A 19,818-nucleotide genomic window follows, 5' to 3' on the forward strand; every position below is an offset into this window, starting at 1 on the left:
TAAAACCAAATAGAGTAAGGTAATACCAAAATATACATCATCACTCAGTATATGTAATTCAAATTTTCATCTTTTACGAATATTTATCTTCACTCAGATCAACTAGGTTCACAAATATATTTTTATTTTAATTATATTTAAGAATAATAATAAATGACTGAAAAATGGCCTGAAAAAATTTTTTTCTATCTAGAACAGATAGTAAATCTCATGAAAAATATATACTACAAAAAAAAACCCAAGGATTTTTTCATATTTGACTTAGACCTCCACTGCCTTCCTGCACACAAACTTTTTATTTTGAAAGAATGCGACAGATCTGTGTCTCAACCCCTGAATCAGTGCCACTTGAGCACCACTTAGAATCATAGAATCATAGAATAACCAGGTTGGAATAGACCCACCGGATCATCAAGTCCAACCGTTCCTACCAATCACTAAACCATGCCCCTTAGCACCTTGTCCACCCATGCCTTAAACACCTCCAGGGAAGGTGACTCAACCACCTCCCTGGGTAGCCCGTTCCAGTGCCCAATGACCCCCACTTGAGCAAGGTTTTGTGAACTGGCCTTCACATTCAGGCTCTTCTGAACCACAGTGGAAAGCACACAAAAATACCCCTAGCCTGGTCATCCCAAGAAATAACAGTCTGCCACCCCTTTCCATGACCACAACGGAACTGAAAGGTGGTAATAAACAAACTCTAGTATATATTAAAGGAGGTGAGGAGGAAGTCTTTTTTTGAGAAAGAGTATCCTAATAACACAGACCTTGCTAAATCAAAATAACATCTCAAATTTCATCCAGAAATCAGCTGCTAGTTAGTGCACATCACAGGACACTGATGCTATGTCCTGACAAAACATAACAGGGTGCTCTTCATCCAGTTTTCATTTAGGTTTCAAGGGCTAGATTTCAGGAGAACATAGGGCAACCACCTAACCCAACTTTATTAACTTTGGCAAGATCATCATTCCCAAAATACAATAGCAGAACCTTTTCTGCAATTTCCTTTGTAATCTATGCAAACAATAACAGAGAAAAAACAAACCCAAAAGTTCTTGTCAACTATGTTTACCAAAGAGAAACACAAATCAAAAAGAAAGAACATCCCAGACAAAGTCCTCCCTGCAAGGCCTCCACCAAAACAGAACAGATTAGAAAGCAAAAAATCCTCAGAATTTACTGCTCGCTTCCAAATGTAATGACATGGTAGATATAAAATGGAAAGTGCTTTGGAACAGGACAAACTTGTCTTCAACTCTCCCTTTCGTGCTTTTCCACCTATGTCATGCTGAGCCCGTTCTTCAATAAATGTGTTTGCAAACAAGATACCTTTGCTTTAAACATTCACTCATCACCTGCAACTCTGAATCTGTTGATCATTAACTCCATGTTGACTGTAAGGTAAAAAGAATGTGTACATGAGGGAATTACAGTTTTGTAATGTAAACTCAGTTTTTACATCATAGTGATCTGACTGGCAGGCAGGATTAATTTTGGATAGCCCACAGGACACAATCCTCCCAACAGTGAGGTAAGGTCCAATTTATTCACAACCCCAGCTTTACCTGAAATAAAGAGATTTCATAGGTAGGAGGGCTTAAGGAGGTTATTTAAGCAGTTAAAGGGGACACCTTGAGAAATTCTAGTTTTCTGAATTTACTTTCATTCAAGAGACTTTGATCTGCAGCTGTTAAATCTTTCTCACCAGAACAGATGGAAGTTCCCAGAGTAAACAGCATCAAAACCAATGGCCATTTCAAGTGCAGTCAAGGTCTAACACAAATGCTTTTCCACACATTGGACTTCTTATAACACCATTCTACTATTCAATATGAAATTAATTAACTTGCTTTTAAAATGTGAATTTCCATATGGGGCAAAATATTTATGAAAGATTATTTGAACATAATTAAATGCTTGAAAATACTTAAAAGATATCTCAAGGAGAAGTACTGCAATAGGAATGACTAAGTATACAAATAAACAGAAAACTGCCAAGTGCATTAATCACCTCAGCACTGTACTCTCAGAAAGTAGCTCAAATGACTCTGAAAAAAACCCCATATGCCATCCAAATGAAAATGTTGGCTTAAAACAAATATCCCAAAATGCCTAGGTTTGTCATTAAGCTAAATACAATTTGATGATGGAGAGAGAAAGCCTTACACAGATTTGCATATCAAGTAGACAGAATCACAAAGTGTTTTAGACTAGATGGGATCTTGGCAGATGACCCCATGCAGAAACAGGGTTAGCACAAGTTGGGCTACAGCAATGAGAGTGGGTTCCAGCAACAGGACTGGGGACCAGTACCCTCCTTGGCTAATCCTCTGCTGGTGATGAAGATCAGCTGGGGCTCATCATGAGGCCTCATTATGAGTGATTCCTAATCTATGGCTCTGAGCATTTTTCACTCACAGAGCTAAGCTCATCCCCCAAACAGGATGCTTTTTTCTATGCTACCAAGGGAGAAGGACCCTTACATAGCTCCTGCCTGAACCATATGATAGCAATGCAGGAAGAGAATTTCATGCTAGAGAAATGCTCCTCTAGTCATTTCATCTCATTCATTTGTGACCAGCAGGACAAGGGAGGTGATTCTGCCCCTCTATTCTGCTCTTGTGAGACAACCCCCACCACACACCTGGAGTATTGTGTCCAGTTCTGGAATCCCCAGCATAAGAAGGATACAGAACTGCTGGAATAGGTCCAGAGGAGGGCCATAAATATGATCAGAGAGCTGGAGCACGTCTTGTAGGGTACAGGCTGAGAGAGTTTAGGTTGTTCAGCCTTTAAAAGAGAAGGCTCTGGGGAGACCTAATAGCAACCTTCCAGCACCTGAAGGGGCATATAAGAAAGCTGTGGAGGAGTTTTTTACAAGGACATGTAGTGATAGGATGAGAAGGAAAGGCTTTAAATTGGAGGGGAAAAGATTTAGATTAGGCATTAGCAGGAAATTCTTCACAATGAGGGTGGTGAGCCACCAGAACAGGTTGCCCATGGCAGCTCTGGATTCCACCTGGAATCATTCAAGGCCAGGCTGGATAGTGGCTTGAGCAGCTTGGTCTAGTACGAGGTGTCACTGGCCTTGGCAGGAGAGTTGGAACTAGATGATCTTTAAGGTCCTTCCAAACCCAAACCATTCTATGATTCTATGACTTCATGGATTTGGCTCACAGCTCCTCCTCTTCAGGGTTAGTGTGGGGACACCTAAACAGGACTACCTGTGTAGAAAACCCTAAGCTAGTGTAATAAATGAATGAGGTGAAGAAATAACTGACATACAGGAATGAGGAGAGACAATATGAAGAATTACTTTTAAAATAACAGAAGATATATGTGAAGGCCAACTATGAAAAAAAAATGGCAAGGAAAACAACTGAAAATGGATAGGACATATTGCAGGAAAAAAGAAGAAAAGAACTAACAGGAGATAAATTCCAGAAAAGAAAAATGGAAAGAAAATAAGTTATATGAAAGTTGAATATATAATATAATCTTGATTTATTTATAGTATTTCAAAATGTATCAGAAAATGTATTTTATATTCAGAACACACAGGAATGTTTTCTTTAGAACTTGAATAAAATAAAATTTTATTTGGTAACTAAAGTAAAATAACTTAGAAAAAACAGCTCAGCATTGACCAAGAAATGGTAGTGAGGAGAACAGGCTCTGCCAACATGAAAACAAAAGCCTATCTTCCTGGGTCATCAAAACTTCTTATTCGACATGAAATGAAACATTTCCTTTGGCATAAGTTTTATCACCTCCCTTCATCCTTAACTCTGGTTAATTTTAAAATGAGTGATTGAAATACTATATTTGGATGTGCCAAAATTAAACCATGCCAAGTGTGAAGAGAAATCTCCTCTAAAGCTATTTGGTAAAGTCAGAATAAATTTGCACATCTTTTCAGTGTCTTAAAGCTTCCTTTTTGACAAATTTAATTGTTTTCTCAGATATGTCACTAATATTTGCAGACTGGATTAAAGTCTAGAGAGGTTTGTCTCTGCACAGTCATTGCATGGTCTGTGGCATCTTCAGTCACATTTTCTGAAGGTTCTATTAACAGGAGGGGAAGGGATCCCAGGCTCCTTGTTCATATGCTTAATATCTGAATTCAGATGTTCTCAATATTTTCCTCTCCCATATTTCCATTCCTGGGATTGTTTTTCCATGGCTTAAAAATGTGTGCCAATAATTTTGCAGCTGATCCCCTTGACAACACAGAAGTTTGCCCAACTTTCTGAAAAAATGTGGAAGTTTTTTTAGGGATAGCGGGGGGTGGAGGTGGGTTTTAAAGAGGAAAGAGCTCAATGTATTTGTCAGTTCCTTGAGTCTGAAATTTAAATTCTCATCAAAAAATCATTGGAACAAATACCGAGAAAATTGGTTCTGTTTCATTCTAGTTCTCAGTGCTGTTGATATCTAAACTACAACACACTTAAAGGGTCATTTTCATTAGAGTTAAGTGAATAGTGGTGATGTAGCTGTATCTTACAAAGCAGCCCAGAATTCAAACAGTACAGTTGGGATTTTTGGTGATTGTTTTGGGGTTTTTTTTCTGCATAGTCTACTAATTTCTTTCTGTACATAAGGCCAATGTAGAACTGCCTCAACACATGCTGTAGATGAATATACATTAAAAGAAAACTAAGATTTTATTTATAGTGCATATAATTAATGCACTTTGCAAAAGCAATGAAACCTTCATTTATCTCTCCTGTATGTATGTCTATTATTTGTAATTATATAACCACACTTCTCACAGGGTAACAGCTCATCAGTGCACACGATGAAAAGAATTTGTTAAATGAGCAGCTATTCTGTTCTTGAGGGTTTTTTCCTAACTGTTCAATGTCTAGTGCCTTACTATCAGCACACTATCTGAATTAGGCTATAACATGAGAATTAATTTCCTTTCAGCATTTCCATGTCACTATAGCCTTTTAGAAGTTGACAGGTGCTAATGAATGTATTTTTCCAATACTCTTCTGAGTTGAAAGGATAAAAGATGAGTCTGAGAGAGATTACAGTTAGAAGCATGTACTGATTTATGTGCAACTAGTGTTTTTTAAGTACCCACTGTTAAATAGCACTTTGAATGTTCAGAGTACTACTTCCCTTGTCTGCAATTGCAAGGGTAAACGTTCAACACTTGCATAAATCAGACTGTAGGACTTCCATTCAGCACAAAGGAAATCACAATACAACACAAGAATACTTGTGAGGAGTTTGATTTAAATTATTTCTGAACTTCACAGAAGCATTTGTGGCAGAATTAGATGGAGAATTTAATTTTTCGGGCCAACAATCAGCTGCCTTCACATAATACTACTTGAAATTTTTTCCTTATTACTTATTTTAGTCACCAATCTTTGTGAGAAGTAAGTAGAGAATTTACAAACGGCAATATATTTCACTACGTGAGCATGACACATTCCGGAGTAGATCCTTTTCATATATTGAAATGGTAGTTCACTTATGATTATCTTACAGTAATGAAAATAATTATTATAATACCAATCACAAAAGTGCAAATGGATGAAACAAGATTTGCACAGGAGACCTTAATTTGGCCTTATAAAAACTAAAAGTTTGCAAATAATGTTTTTCCTGCATGTCGATTCTCACCATCCAGCAAGGACATGCAGAAAAACAAAAATGTTATCCTTCTCCCTCATATTTACAGTCACAGACAGCAGGGCTTGGACATGTTAGTGCAACTCTCACTTGCTTTAACACAGCAGGTGATGGCAGGAGGTCATGCTCAATACTGAGCAACAGAGGAAGAATGTCAGTAATACCTGCTAAAAGCTGTAAATAGTGACACTACATATCATTTATTCTACTCCAGTTTAGGATAAGAAGTAAAGGCTAGTAAATACATAGTGGTTGCTGTCACTGCTGTCAATCAGAAGGTCTGCTCTGTCTTCCTACAGCTGTTCTTTGTCAAGTGCTCTCACTTAACTAACTCAGATCCTCTTGTCCCATTCTTACACTTGCCTCCACTTTTGGGGTTTTCCTTCCAGTCTGTTTCTCTGTCCAGAAGGGGCAAAGTCTTCTCCTCCAGTGCCTGGCCTGACTCTGCCTATCTCCTTCTCCCATGTGCAGTCTCCCTGCAGCCACCTCATCCAAAGCTCTCCCCCTTTCTCTATTGCTACTTATTTGCTTCACATCCTGGACAGGAATGCTGCAGTCTTCTGGCTCTCACCTTGTAACCCAGCCTACCATAATTACTTAGCTCCTGTTATCCTTAACATGCAATCAGGCTTTCCTTTGACCTTCCTCACTAGTTCCACAGCACATACTGAGATTTGTAACTAAAGAAGGACTGAGGGACCTTAATATTGACATTTGTTGGACAAATATAACCTGTTAATCATAAAAGGTCAAAATTCAATTCTTTCTACCAAAGCTGAACTTAAAATTTCTGAAGTTCATTGGTGTGCAGCTCATTCCAAGTGCAATAAACTATCAACAAAAAAACTATGATGTTCTCAGCCTATCTAAAAATGATTAAAATATTTCAAGGTTAAAATAAAGAATCGTAAAGTTTTCTTTACAACACCTTTGAAACTTTGGGTTATCAGTTATGTATTGGGCCTTACCTTATATGATTTGTTCATTTTCTCCTCTGGACCAAGACTGCACCTCTTATAAGGCAAGCCCTCATCACAGTAACCACTCCCATTGGAACCCTGAAGTTCTGTGTGCCAGGACACTACCCACAGGACAAAACAAGGGCCAGAAACAGAGCATTGAAGAACCAATTGAGACATACTATGCAACAAGACATAACATAGTAAACAAAAAGTAAAGTAAAAAAGTAAAGTAAAAAAGTAAACAAAAAGAACAAAACCATCAAGAATGACTTCAGGGCCATTGGGAAAATGATGGAAGGCTCTGGGGCACAAATAGTATTCTGCTCCGTCCCCTGGCTAAATAGAGAGGAGCAGGAAGTCAGGAAGAAGAATTCGATTAATGCCTGGCTCTGAGCCTGGTGTGAGGAGAGGGGCTTTGGCTTCTTTGATCATAGGGTGGCTCACGCACCCCCAGGCTTTCTTGCTAAGGATGGTACACGTGTGTCTCCTAGGGGGTCTAAAGCCCTTGCTAAAAACCTAGCCAAGCTCATAAATCGAGCTTTAAACTAGATGTGAAGGGGGAGGGGGTTGAGACCAGGCTAGACAGGAACGAGCCTGGATGTGGGGCAATGGTGATTTGGAGAGGGTGTGCTGGTGAGGACCACCAGTACCTCACCACACAGAAAGTGGGGGAGAACACACCTGGGGGTGCTAAGGGAGATACGGGCACTCTGGAGCTAGCTACTCCAGTTACCAGGCAATTGGGAATGAACTCTGTTCCCTCTAAGAGGGCTGAAGGCTCGGCAGCTCAGCTGAAGTGCATTTACACCAAGGCACACAGCATGGGGAATAAGAAGGAAGAGGTGGAAGCTGTTGTAGGGCAAAGAGCCTATGATGTCGTTGCCATCACGGAAACGTGGTGGGATGACTCATATAACGGGAGTGCAGCTGTGGCGGGGTACAAACTCTTCAGGCAGGATAGGAAGGGCAGGAGAGGAGGCGCGGTAGCCCTCTTTGTAAGGGAGGACTTGGACACCATTGAGATGGATTGTGGCAATGAGGAGATTGAGTGCCTGTGGGTTAAAATCAGAGGAGCCCATAAGAAGGTAGATTTTGTGAAGGGAGTCTGTTACAGACCACCCAGCCACGGAGAAGCAGCTGATGAGCTCTTCTATAAACAGCTGGGGTTAATCTCTAGATCAATGCCTCTTGTTCTGGTGGGAGACTTCAATCTTCCTGATATCTGCTGGAAGTACAATAGAGCAGAAAGGAAGCAGTCTAGGAGGCTCCTGGAGTGCATGGAAGACAACTTCCTTGCACAGCTGGTGAATGAACCAACAAGGGAGGGTGCCCTCCTGGACCTGCTGTTTGTGAACAGAGAAGGCCTTGTGGGGGATGTGGCAGTAGGTGGACGCCTAGGACAAAGTGATCATGAGATGATAGGGTTTTCTGTTCTAGGTGAAGTGAAGAGGGTGGTTAGCAGGACACTAGCATTAAATTTCCAGAGGGCAGACTTTGAACTCTTCAGAAGGCTGGTTGGCAAAGTCTCATGGGAGACAGTACTTAAGGGCAAGGGAGCCCATGAGGGCTGGGAGCTCTTCAGAAAGGAAATCCTAGCAGCTCAGGAGAAAGCCATCCCCGTGGTCCGGAAAAAAAGCCGGCAGGGGAGAAAACCAGCTTGGTTGAACAGAGAGATCTTGAGTGATATCAAGAAGAAGAGAAATGTTTATGGGCTCTGGAAGAGGGGACAGGCCTCTTGGGTGGACTACAGGAGAGAAGTGAGATTGTGTAGAGAAAAAATCAGAAGGGCTAAGGCTCAATTAGAAATCAGATTGGCCAAGTCTGTGAAAGATAACAAAAAATCCTTCTATAAATATATAAATAATAAAAGGAGGACTAGGGAGACCATACAGTCCCTATTGGATGCAGAAGGAACAACAGTGACAGGGGATGAGGAAAAGGCTGAGGTACTTAATGCCTTCTTTACCTCAGTCTTTAATTGTAAAGAAAGTTGTTCCATCTGTGTACAAGCCCAGGAGCTAGAGGAGCAAAATGAGGCTCCCATGATCCAAGAGGAGGTGGTCAGAGGCTTGCTAGCCCAACTAGACACCCACAAGTCTATGGGGCCGGATGGGATTCAACTAAGGGTATTGAAGGAGCTGGCAGATGTGCTGGCCAAACACCTTTCCATCATCTTCCAACAGTCCTGGAAGACTGGGGAAGTTCCACTGGACTGGAGGCTGGCTGATGTTGTGCCCATCTACAAGAAGGGTCACAGGGAGGATCCAGGGAACTACAGGCCTTGTCAGTCTGACCTCAGTGCCAGGGAAAGTCATGGAGCAGGTGATCTTGAGTGCTATCATGAAGCACATGCAAGAGAACCGGGTGATCAGGCCCAGTCAACATGGGTTCACAAAAGGCACGTCTTGCCAAACTAACCTGATCGCCTTCTATGACAAAGTGACTCGGCTGCTGGATGAGGGAAAGGCTGTGGATGTGGTCTTCTTGGACTTCAGTAAAGCCTTTGACACAGTTTCTCACAGCATTCTGCTTGAGAAACTGTCAGCCTCTGGTCTGGACAGGCGCACACTCTCCTGGGTGGAAAACTGGTTGGATGGCCGGGCCCAGAGAGTGGTGGTAAACGGTGTGAAATCCAGCTGGAGGCCAGTGACAAGTGGGGTTCCCCAGGGCTCAGTGCTGGGTCCAGCCCTGTTCATTGTCTTTATCAATGACCTGGATGAAGGCATCGAGTGCACCCTTAGCAAGTTTGTGGACAACACTAAGCTAGGTGGAAGTGTTGATCTGCTGGAGGGTAGGGAGGCTCTGCAAAGGGATCTGAACAGGCTGGACCGCTGGGCAGAGTCCAATGGCATGAGGTTTAACAAGGCCAAATGCCGGGTCCTGCACTTGGGGCACAACAACCCTGTGCAGTGCTACAGACTAGGAGAAGTTTGTCTAGAAAGCTGCCTGGAGGAGAGAGACCTGGGGGTGTTGGTTGACAGTGACTGAACATGAGCCAGCAGTGTGCCCAGGTGGCCAAGAAGGCCAATGGCATCTTGGCTTGTATCAGAAATGGTGTGACCAGCAGGTTCAGGGAGGTTATCCTCCCTCTGTACTCGGCACTGGTGAGACCGCTCCTTGAATCCTGTGTTCAGTTCTGGGCCCCTCCACACGAGAAGGATGTTGAGGCTCTGGAACGAGTCCAGAGAAGAGCAACAAAGCTGGTGAGGGGGCCGGAGAGCAGGCCTTATGAGGAGCGGCTGAGAGAGCTTGGGTTGTTTAGCCTGGAGAAGAGGAGGCTGAGGGGAGACCTCATTGCTCTCTATAACTACCTGAAAGGAGGTTGTAGAGAGGAGAGTGCTGGCCTCTTCTCCCAAGTGACAGGGGACAGGACAAGAGGGAATGGCCTCAAGCTCCGACAGGGGAGATTTAGGCTGCACATTAGGAAAAAATTCTTTACAGAAAGTGTCATTGGGCACTGGAACAGGCTGCCCAGGGAGGTGGTTGAGTCACCTTCCTTGGAGGTGTTTAAGGCACGGGTGGACGAGGTGCTAAGGGGCATGGTTTAGTGTTTGATAGGAATGGTTGGACTCAATGATCCAGTGGGTCTCTTGCAACCTGGTTATTCTATGATTCTATAATATGTAATATATATCATAATATTTCTTGCCAGAATTTCACTTCTGAGATAAGAAACAACATTTCCTCTTATTAAGGTTTTGAAGAATACTGAAATCAACACAAAAATTTAGTTTCTGTGAAGGAAAAGTTCAGACAGAAAAATTCCTCTTTTTTTAATTTTCAAGGAAAAATATATTTGTGTAGGGATTTCATTTTTCACAAATCTGATTTTAAAAAATTTCAAGAGAAATATATTCAAACACCAAAACATTTCATCTCATTCAATACACCTTTACAAATAGATAAACATGTATATAATAAGCAAAAAGAATCTACAGACACTTCCATAGGTACAGTTCTGCAATGCTAAGCAGGATCAAAATCTGCTCCAAACTCTACCAGTAGACAAACTGTCCTGCAGTCTCAATTTGAAAGTGACATAAACAGACCTACAGAAATTACATACTCTGCAATCACTATACTGTTCAGTAATAAAGGGACAGAGTATTGTTTCAAAGACTGCCCCACAGGAACTAATTTTAACTTGCCCTTACGACACTTCCAACAATTAAGCCTCTCTCTGTGGACAGCTTGCTGTTCACTATCTAATGTCCAGCTGAAGTCCTCTCTGCTGGAAATTAAGCACAATTGTCCTCAGCTTTTTCCAGTTAGCCTGGATAACAATTCAGGTGCTGCCTTCTTAGTACAAATTTTGCCTTTGTAAGGCTCCTGCTATGTCACACCACAGTTTCCAGCCTTCCTTCCAGTTTCCTCTCTAATTCTTGCATCCTCTTTCTGTTCTCAGAAGGACTTTACTTACCCCTTAGCGAGCACATACGCCTGAAGGAGGCTTTGCCAGTCTCTCCTAAAACAGCACATTGACTTGTTCATCTGTTTTTCTGTTCACTGAATAAAATCTGCCATTTCTGCAAAAGATGACTCTGTCAATTGTATTTAGCTTGTGATCCTCTCTATCTCTTAGATTATTTTTTATTTGCAGTCCTTTTCCCTACTTAGTAATTCCCCAGTTTTGGTACTGTGCGTTAGATTTCTCTTTCCCAAAGGCTGGGCACTGCATTGACCCTTAGTAAATTTGAGAAATGTTTAATGTTTCAGATTCTGTTGTAGTAGGCAGAAATAGAAAAACATTCTCTTACATACTTACATTCCAAGTGGCCGGTTTTCAGATCTCTGCTGCTTTTAAGAACTGGCAGATACCATTTACCTTAGTTTAAACATTAATGGTATTATTTTATCTTTGGAGCAAAATCTCTGCAAAGTATTGTTTCTATGTGTCTTTTGAATCCCTGATCACTGGATGAATTTTCTGCACTTTAAGGAAAAACACTGGTGAAATAAATACTTCGACCCAGTTCCCCAGGATCCAAACTAATGACCAGCCATCTTGCTCAGTGTTTCTCTTCCTATTTCTACCTCCTACCAGGTAGGAATTTTTTCTGAGCAATATCTGCCTCTGACATAGTCTCTCTCTTAAGTTAGGCAATCCTACAGACTCTGGTATATGAAAAGTCATATAATCTGGGGAAATAACTTAATCCACTGTTTAAAAGCATGCCAAATTTGATGAAAAAAACTGCTGACAGACAATGTGCGTCTGGGCACTGCATAGATACGATTTTCTGGCAGCAGGATTGAGTTGGTGTGTGGTTGTGTCGCTCTGGGGACAGAAGCCACAGGGGCCTGAGTGTGGCAATCAACTCTGCCCACAAGTGTGTCAAAGTGGAGGGCCCAGTGGGCAAACACTCTGAAAACGTGGACTCAGGACATATCACTTTGGTGTAAACAATCTGAAGAATAAAATATATTTGAAAAGCTGGAAGCATGAAAAAAAAAAAAAAGGCCAGCTTCAATTGACAATCTCTGGTGTATCCTCTACAGCTTTCACACTTCTAGAAATATAGTCACTCTTGTCTCCATTGAAGCTATTCTAAGCCTCAAAGACTAAAATAAAAAATTGTACCACTGCACCTCTTATATGAGTCTTAGAATTAAAATATGGCTTTTGTAAAAAAGCTGTAGTGCTTTCACATAAGAATAAAACACATCTAGAAGTCTTTTTTCCAGGTTTCACTGTTCCTAGTGAACTTTCTTCAGAATTACTCAGTCACTACGTGATTTTTTTTTCTTTCCTAATGTTCAGATTTAACAACACAATCCTGTCATCTGAAAGAAAAAGGTAAAATGCACTCAATAGATTAGAAAAGGGTGTTTCAGGAAGTCCTGTCAGTTTCTTACACTTACTTCCAGACTGTTTCAAAGGTAAATGCCAGCAAAAAATGCAAGAGTCAGTCGTAAATCCTCCTTCACCATGCCTTTACAGGACTTTTATGGACTCATGTGTTCCTTTTATTCTTGGGCAAGCCCTCTTTCCAAATATTTCAGATGCACACATTAAGACTGCAGTTTAACCAGTTACTCAGGCTTCATAAAATTACTATGAAAATCTTTCAATGTCCAACATTAAGCAAGATATTTTTAAAGAAAAATGCTTGAAAGATATAAATGTTCTCTTTTACATAAGCCTCAGAATAATGTTAAATAAGAATGTAGATTGCATGACAGATTACAATTTTTTCAAAAATTCCAATCTAAACCAACCTAGCATTTCAATTGGCCTTCTTCCTTTAAAATGTAACTATAAGAGGTACGCTACATTTGAAAATGACCTTTTTAAACAAAACACTGTACAGCCACATATGGTTCCACCAAACAAATCAGAGGGCTCTAGGCCACAGGAAAATAAACCCTGGCAAAATAAAAGACTACTTAAAGTAGTGTTTTTAAGTTCATCAGAGTACACGCAGACCTCTTGAACCAACTGATATAAAGCACAGAGAAAAGACAAAAATCTGTTCCAAAAGAGCTTACCACCCAGGCCATCTACAAAGTCACTTTCTGCCAGCTCCTAGGAAGATTACAGGAAAAATGCAGAGGCGTCAGAAGGCAGAGATGTCAAGCCCAAAGACATGCTATGGACAGAAGGGAAGGAACAAGGCACTTGGGAAGATCTGACACATACATGCTGGTGTGTTTGCCCTAGATGGCATGGCTTATCTGTAGGTACTTGTTATTGTTTTAAAACAGTAAACTGTAGGAACAGAGCCTCTGCAGTCCATGGACTAACAGCACAGCCTAGGACCCAGTAAAAAACCAAAAATAGTTCCTAAACATACAGATCCATTTGTACTTAAACCATTTTCATCAAAGCAAACTGCTAGTACATGGGACAATCCCACTAGTACAAGCAGATCAAATACCTTACAGGACATGGCTATCCTGGGCTATCAGCAGCAGATGAAAACCAGTCCAAGGCATGTACAAAGCATGTCATGCTGCAACATTTGATTGACAGCTGAAAAGACATAGGCATCAGTCCTAGCTGATGCCCATGTACAAGAAATATGCACCCCAGAAATTAAAATATAACTTGAAAGTCATATGTTTGAAAGCATAAAAAATGTAAAAAAAAAATGAAACAAAAGCACATGGTTAAGTATTACTGATCAAAGGACACATGACAAACGTATGACAGAAGGCAAACAAATAGCCTGTCTGAAAACACATCATACCAATCAGTCATTGCATAGAAGAAAGCCTGTATTTCATCTGCAAAGCTGGGCTGCTAAAAATTTGTACTTTGTAGCTTATTATATCCTCTTCTTCCTCTGTTAAGAAAAATTAGTAACAGATTATGTCAAGTTTCAGTCTTGAGATATCTGGAACCTAGTAGAGAAGACTCAGATCTTGAAGTAGCATGCTTTAATTTGTCCTTTCAGTCAAATTGGAAGCAAGAGAGATACACAGAAATATGAAGCATCACAAAATCCGAGTAGTTTCCTGACAAACATTGCTCTGACTGAGGTACTTGACTCATACTGGTCCTCTAGAAAATGCTGAATTCACCTTTGCATTCCAATTCATTCTTTGAATATTAATGAACAGTAAACCATGTGATAAACATGTTATAGTTTGAAACAGAGCAGTAAAGTCCACAGTGCCATGTCGCTTAGTTGTTAAGTGTGTGCTGGCTTTATTGAGGCTAGGCCCTGTTGACATACAGTAGAATAAAATTTATCTATTAAATTTGTCACAGAGGACCTCCAGAAACAGAAAATTACCTATGCTAAAAATATAGCTGAAAATGGAAAAAAATGGAAAATTAAATTGATAAGAAAAAGAACCTGAACACATTGTTAAAGGTTACAGTTTAAGACACCCCTGCCAAACTGATTTTCGATCTAATTTTTAATTTCTTAGATCCTACAGCTCTCCTTCCCTTCAAGGATAGTTGTAAGCATCCATCACATCTCTAAGTAACCCCTAGACATCACTTCTGAAAATTTAAATTAAAGGCTGTCATTTTTCTTTTATGTCCAAGTAGTATCTGCAAACTGGTGCCAGACCAGGCAGTCTTCCTCTCCCCTCATTTCTGGCCATAGACACTTAGGCCCAGAGCAGTAAATTAATGCTGTTCAACACACAGTCACAAGAATTTAGGCAAGGGAGGAGGCCAGAAAATGCAGGGTAAAGAAGAAAGATCCCAACTACGTGGTCACATAGGCTTACTAATGCAGCCACAGCAATCATGACCAGAAATGTGACAGGGGAAAAACTCTCTCAGTGGCCGCTTTCAGTTGTTCAAGCTAATAGTTACATTACAGGGGTATAAAGTATTGAAACAGCAGATTGAGAAACCGTATTGTGTTCTTTTCCTCATTGTTCTGTATCTTCTCTTTCCTGCTTGTAGACCACAAACTTTTTGTCTTTCCTCATATGCAGGTGTCTCAATCATCAGTACTAACCGAAAAATTAACATTTAAGTTTTATGTATCTACAGTATCTAAATTATCCCAAAGTAGTTATTCATTTAGATAATATCCAAACATAAATTTGCATTCATGTAGCCAGATGCACATAATACGTGTTTGCAAAATGGCTTATTGATATATTTTGGGAGCAATTTATGCTTAAATATATGAGAAATCAGTTCTGTTAGAAATCCATGCACTTGCCTTTTGTGTTGGTCACAACTTTGTTTCAAGACATTAAAAAGTTGCATTTTGTTTTGACAAACTCATGTCATCTATTAGTGTCATTTCTTATTCCTCACAGCAACAGAGAATAAGCTCAATTGCTTCAGAGGTGCCACAATATAGCACCACATTAATCTTCTCACTTTTTATTGTTGGTAGACAGTAATTACTCCCTGCCTTATAAATTACAAAGGAAGGAAAACGTCTATTAGATGACAAATTCACACTGAATTAAATGTACAGTATTATGGACATAGCAGCAGCATTTCTGTCATGGCATTTAAAAATATGTTATTACCTATTTACACGGGGCACACACAGTACCAGCATACTATACACAATGAACCCCTCCTGAATTTTAACTTTTTTTAGCTTTTCCAGATAAACACACTCCTTATAAATGAAAGGAAAGAAAACCACCCAGGTTTCAACTTTTTTTTTGTTGCATAACATTCTTTAATGGCTACCTATGGCAGAAAAAAACCATGTTTACTCCTTTTTAGCCAAAACATTTTCTGTTGCATACAGCCCAATGTCAGAAGTGGATGTTGCACTAAGCTTGGCACAACAAACTTATTAAGCCCCTACAGTCCAGCTCAAACCTCAAACAGAGAGCAGCAGCCCAGTGGAGCTGAGGCTGGCAGCTAAACACAGCACATCCCTCCTCACCTCTGCTCTGGGAAGGATGGCTGGATCTGATGAAACCCACTCAGTCTCTCACGGTGTTAGGACTGAGCAGCAGCCTGAAGCTAAGGCTCTCTTTTCTTCAAAACAACCTAATGTAATTTGCATTTCCTTGCAGCAAAATTGTCCCAAATTTTTCCAGCACCGTTTCAGATTTTTTTTCCAGAATATGATCTAAATGTGTACATGGTTAGGATATAACATTGGCTCTTCATCTAGACTTACCATAGTATTAAATATGATCAAAATTGATGCTTGATTTTCAAATAGTCCATGTATTCAAAAGTATGCTAAAAGTATTTTGTAAGACAAATAGTCAATTTTTGAATTATTGACCAGAGGCTTCTGTTCTTTTATTTACTTCTGTTTTAGTTTTAATTTTGTTCTAAACATTGTAAAAATATTTTGAAACACCAATAACAGTTTTAAAATTGTACTGTCTTTCTTCATATGGCTCCATCTAGCATCTCAGGTGCGTGTTATTTAATTCAAGCATTTAGCATTAGATATCCAGCTTGAAACAGTAGTCATTTGATAGATTTACAGATCACCACATTTGATAATTCTAATCAGTATCAGTCTGGTGCCAAATGTAAAATTCAAAATTACTTTCAATCAGGTTATCTTGGAAAGTACAATAAGTAACATGGAAAGTTAAGCCAGTGCAGAAATTCTGACTGAAAATGTCTTAAACGTCTCTTCATTCTCCAGCCTCAGCACTGCTCCACAAAACCCAGTGGGAAGTGCCACAGGAGACATAGTCTTGATTACTATTTTCACTTGCTGATAAAACTTGGAGAACCCTTTGCATTCCTACCCAAGAGCTCAGCTCCTCTCCAGCTCTGCACTCTGGAGCACACATACCACACATAGCAGCAGGCTCTGAAAAGTGAAGTCCACGTAATTCTGCATCATGCTGCATAAGAAAAGGCTTACACCTGCACTTGCTAGTGAGTCAGGAGATGAGAAAACAACACAGGCAAAAAGAGATAAACAGCATCTCATCCCTGATATGATACAGCTCTGCAGATCCACAGAAATCAACTGAATGCAACATGCCATCAACTCTTAGGTGAATTTACAATGCATATAGGTACCTGCAAGTAGGTTTGGGATTAGATTCAATTTGATTAATATTCAAAACACTATCTAATAAATGGTTCGGGTTCTTTATTGTTTAGGGAAAAAGGAGACATTTTTCTAACCTTGTCAGAAGGAATTCAGCTAATCCCCTTGCTATACATGATTCAAAAAGCAAAAGGGCATATTCTTAGACAAGAAATTGAACTAGCTCAAGTTTTTGCTTAAGCAACTGGTTTTTACTATTTTTGTGGGGAAAAAAATGTAATTTCAAGTTTAGCAGCAAGATTCCTAATGCAAAATTTTACTTCTCCTTTAAATTTGCCTCAGAAATACGCTGTAGTAACTACAAGGATGTAACAAGGTAGCCTTCCTAAATTTATGAATCACGGATTGTCATGGATACAGTATGTTCTCATCATTACAAATTCATTTAGTCAGAAAATACAGTTGAAATGGGTTTATAGATTAGATCTAAGTAAAATCATATTCAGTAGAAATTGCTCTTCTCTAGGGGGGTGCTAATTCAGTTCACTATTAGATTTCAGCTAACTTACTATGAAGATAAATATCAGATCTTCTCTGCATCTGAATCCACACTGAATTTCAAACTTATTTCAGCACCTCTGACTGGAAGTATAAATTTATTTATTTTTTACTCTAGCATCTTGTAAAAGGCTTGTTCCTTCTATGCAGCAGCTGCGCACATGTCTAGAGGTAGGAACACCTTTCATCCTCAGAACATTACTGAGGATTAACCAGGCACAGAAAAGACATTGAGAATGTTGTTAGCACTAAAATGGAAATTAAAGGAATAAAAGTATCTCTTCAATTAAGTGTTCCCCATGACAATTTTAGTGTAGAGCCTCAGACAGACAACAAACCTAGATAGCACATTCCATTCATCTACATTGCAGAAATACCTGTTCTAAGCATTTCTGTAGTGATTCCCACGTGATTCACAGTACGCAGTACATAAAACCTCGACTATGCTGAGACAACTGAGATGTACAGTAAAACTGGTGATTTCAGATTTATTAAGCACTGTACTATTTTACATCCTTTCAATTACATCCATATTTCTTACTTTATTTCTATTTGATGTCTTCTAGTTGGAGTAAAATGTTGTGTAACATACTTTTCAAGGAGCCTCAGTTTTCACAAAAACGGTGAATCACTTTCACACTCAGAGGAAGTTTAAATGAAAACTCTGATTTTTAATCTGGAATTCAGAGTTGTCCATAAGATGCAGACCTTGTCCTTATTTTTTGAAATTTGCCCACTAATGACATCAACAAATGACGAAATAGTTGGCAGACACAGACCTGAGGAATTTCTCTGGGACAAGGAGGCTTTCTCCAAGCAATATGGTATTAGGTCTGCCCTACAGAGACCATCTCCAGAGTCCATTCATTTTAGCCTGCTGTGGGACTTAAACCTGACTTTCATCAGAAGTCATAAAGTGGAGTTGCTGGAGACCTGTTACCATTTATTTCTTACCATATCTCCCCTGTAATAAACAAAAAAATTACTTTTCTCTGCTTTCTTGGGTTTTAGTTCAGAGGCAACCTGGAAGTACAGTGCAGAAGTAGGGTCAGTCTCTTAGGTAATGCAGCTTTCAGGTTGCTTGCCATTTCCGGATAGATCCACATTTGTTGACAGTAAAGAGAATTAGAGGGAGAGGAAATAAGGCATGTAGCATTCAGAAAATGAGTCATACATGAAAACAGCTTGAAGTTATTACTATCTAATGTTGCTATTTAATAAAGAAGCTGATGTTAGCCATACAGCAACTTTTCAGTCTTCTTGAAAAGGCCGTCTGAGCCTAGGTAATTTTCTTAAATGCCTTTCAAAAAAGGGGGATACAGACAGCATTTAATATTTGCTTATGTTCTGATTTTTGTACTGAAATGCATTTCTCTCTCTGAAGAGTAAGATCTCTAATACCTCGCTGATATGAAAGCACCCAAATCCTTCACCTTAAGAAGGAATACAATGAATCGAGGGTCATATCTCAGAATCCATGTCAGAAACAAATTAGAGAACATGAAAAACTGGTGTATTAACTCCTTGCTTCTGTGAAGTCAACCCCTATCTACCTATGAAATAAATAAATTCAAGGTAGCTGAACATGCAAATCCATACAAGGATTGAAGTAGTATTACATTTACGCTGTGATTTTTCTAGAAAAATACTGGATATATATGTTTAACAAGCCTGTAAACCATTTCTGTCCTATTTCACATACTGTGTTTAGTAATATCATTATTAGTTTCCAAAATCATATTAACTGACTGAGCACTTACTCAATATTTTGGATGTTTTCACCCTTGCTCATATGTAGCCTCATGTCTTCCTTCTTAGTCAAGTCTGCTCTGAAAGTGTTGTCGATTTTCCACATGTGATTTTCAATAGCACTCTTCATTACAATAGTTGGGCACTTCACAGACACCAATGACTGTTTATTCATAGGGGTCCTGTGTGGTAAAGCAGTGGTATCTTCACTTCACACGTTAGGACATTAGGCAGAGAGAGAGAGAGAGAAAGAGATATGCACATAAATTTAGTTCTGGCATGCTTCAGCTTTGGGAAGGATGATGTTACAATCTTACTGATGTAACTTTACTGTATTTTCCTCTATGTGTGTGAGAAATACCAAAACTTTAAAGAAATTAAAGAATCAACACCCAAATGAGGATCTCATTGAGTCCTTATGGGTGGCAGTTGGTGTTTCAGGAATGATGGAAGCTCATACCTACAACACCAACTTTTGCCAGCTGGGCTAC

At 39.7% G+C, this 19,818-nt stretch overlaps 2 protein-coding genes across 4 annotated transcripts in view; both read right to left on the reverse strand.

Annotated features, from left to right (window-relative positions):
- Positions 1 to 19,818, reverse strand: part of ARMT1 (acidic residue methyltransferase 1) — a 347,283-nt gene that overhangs the window by 164,922 nt on the left and 162,543 nt on the right. The window lies entirely within an intron of this gene.
- ESR1 (estrogen receptor 1) overlaps positions 1 to 19,818 on the reverse strand; it is a 168,429-nt gene that overhangs the window by 83,640 nt on the left and 64,971 nt on the right. The window contains exon 3 of one of the 3 annotated variants that reach the window (XM_069852102.1): positions 19,339 to 19,509. The exons of 1 other annotated variant lie outside the window; for it this stretch is intronic. In XM_069852102.1, the coding sequence (XP_069708203.1) occupies positions 19,339 to 19,509 (171 nt within the window). Of the gene's footprint in view, positions 1 to 19,338; positions 19,537 to 19,818 lie in introns of all 3 variants that reach the window. One more of the 3 variants, XM_069852101.1, reaches the window with a different exon arrangement.

The sequence above is a fragment of the Phaenicophaeus curvirostris genome, chromosome 2, assembly GCF_032191515.1.
Source record: "Phaenicophaeus curvirostris isolate KB17595 chromosome 2, BPBGC_Pcur_1.0, whole genome shotgun sequence".
NCBI classification, from domain to species: Eukaryota; Metazoa; Chordata; class Aves; order Cuculiformes; family Cuculidae; genus Phaenicophaeus; species Phaenicophaeus curvirostris.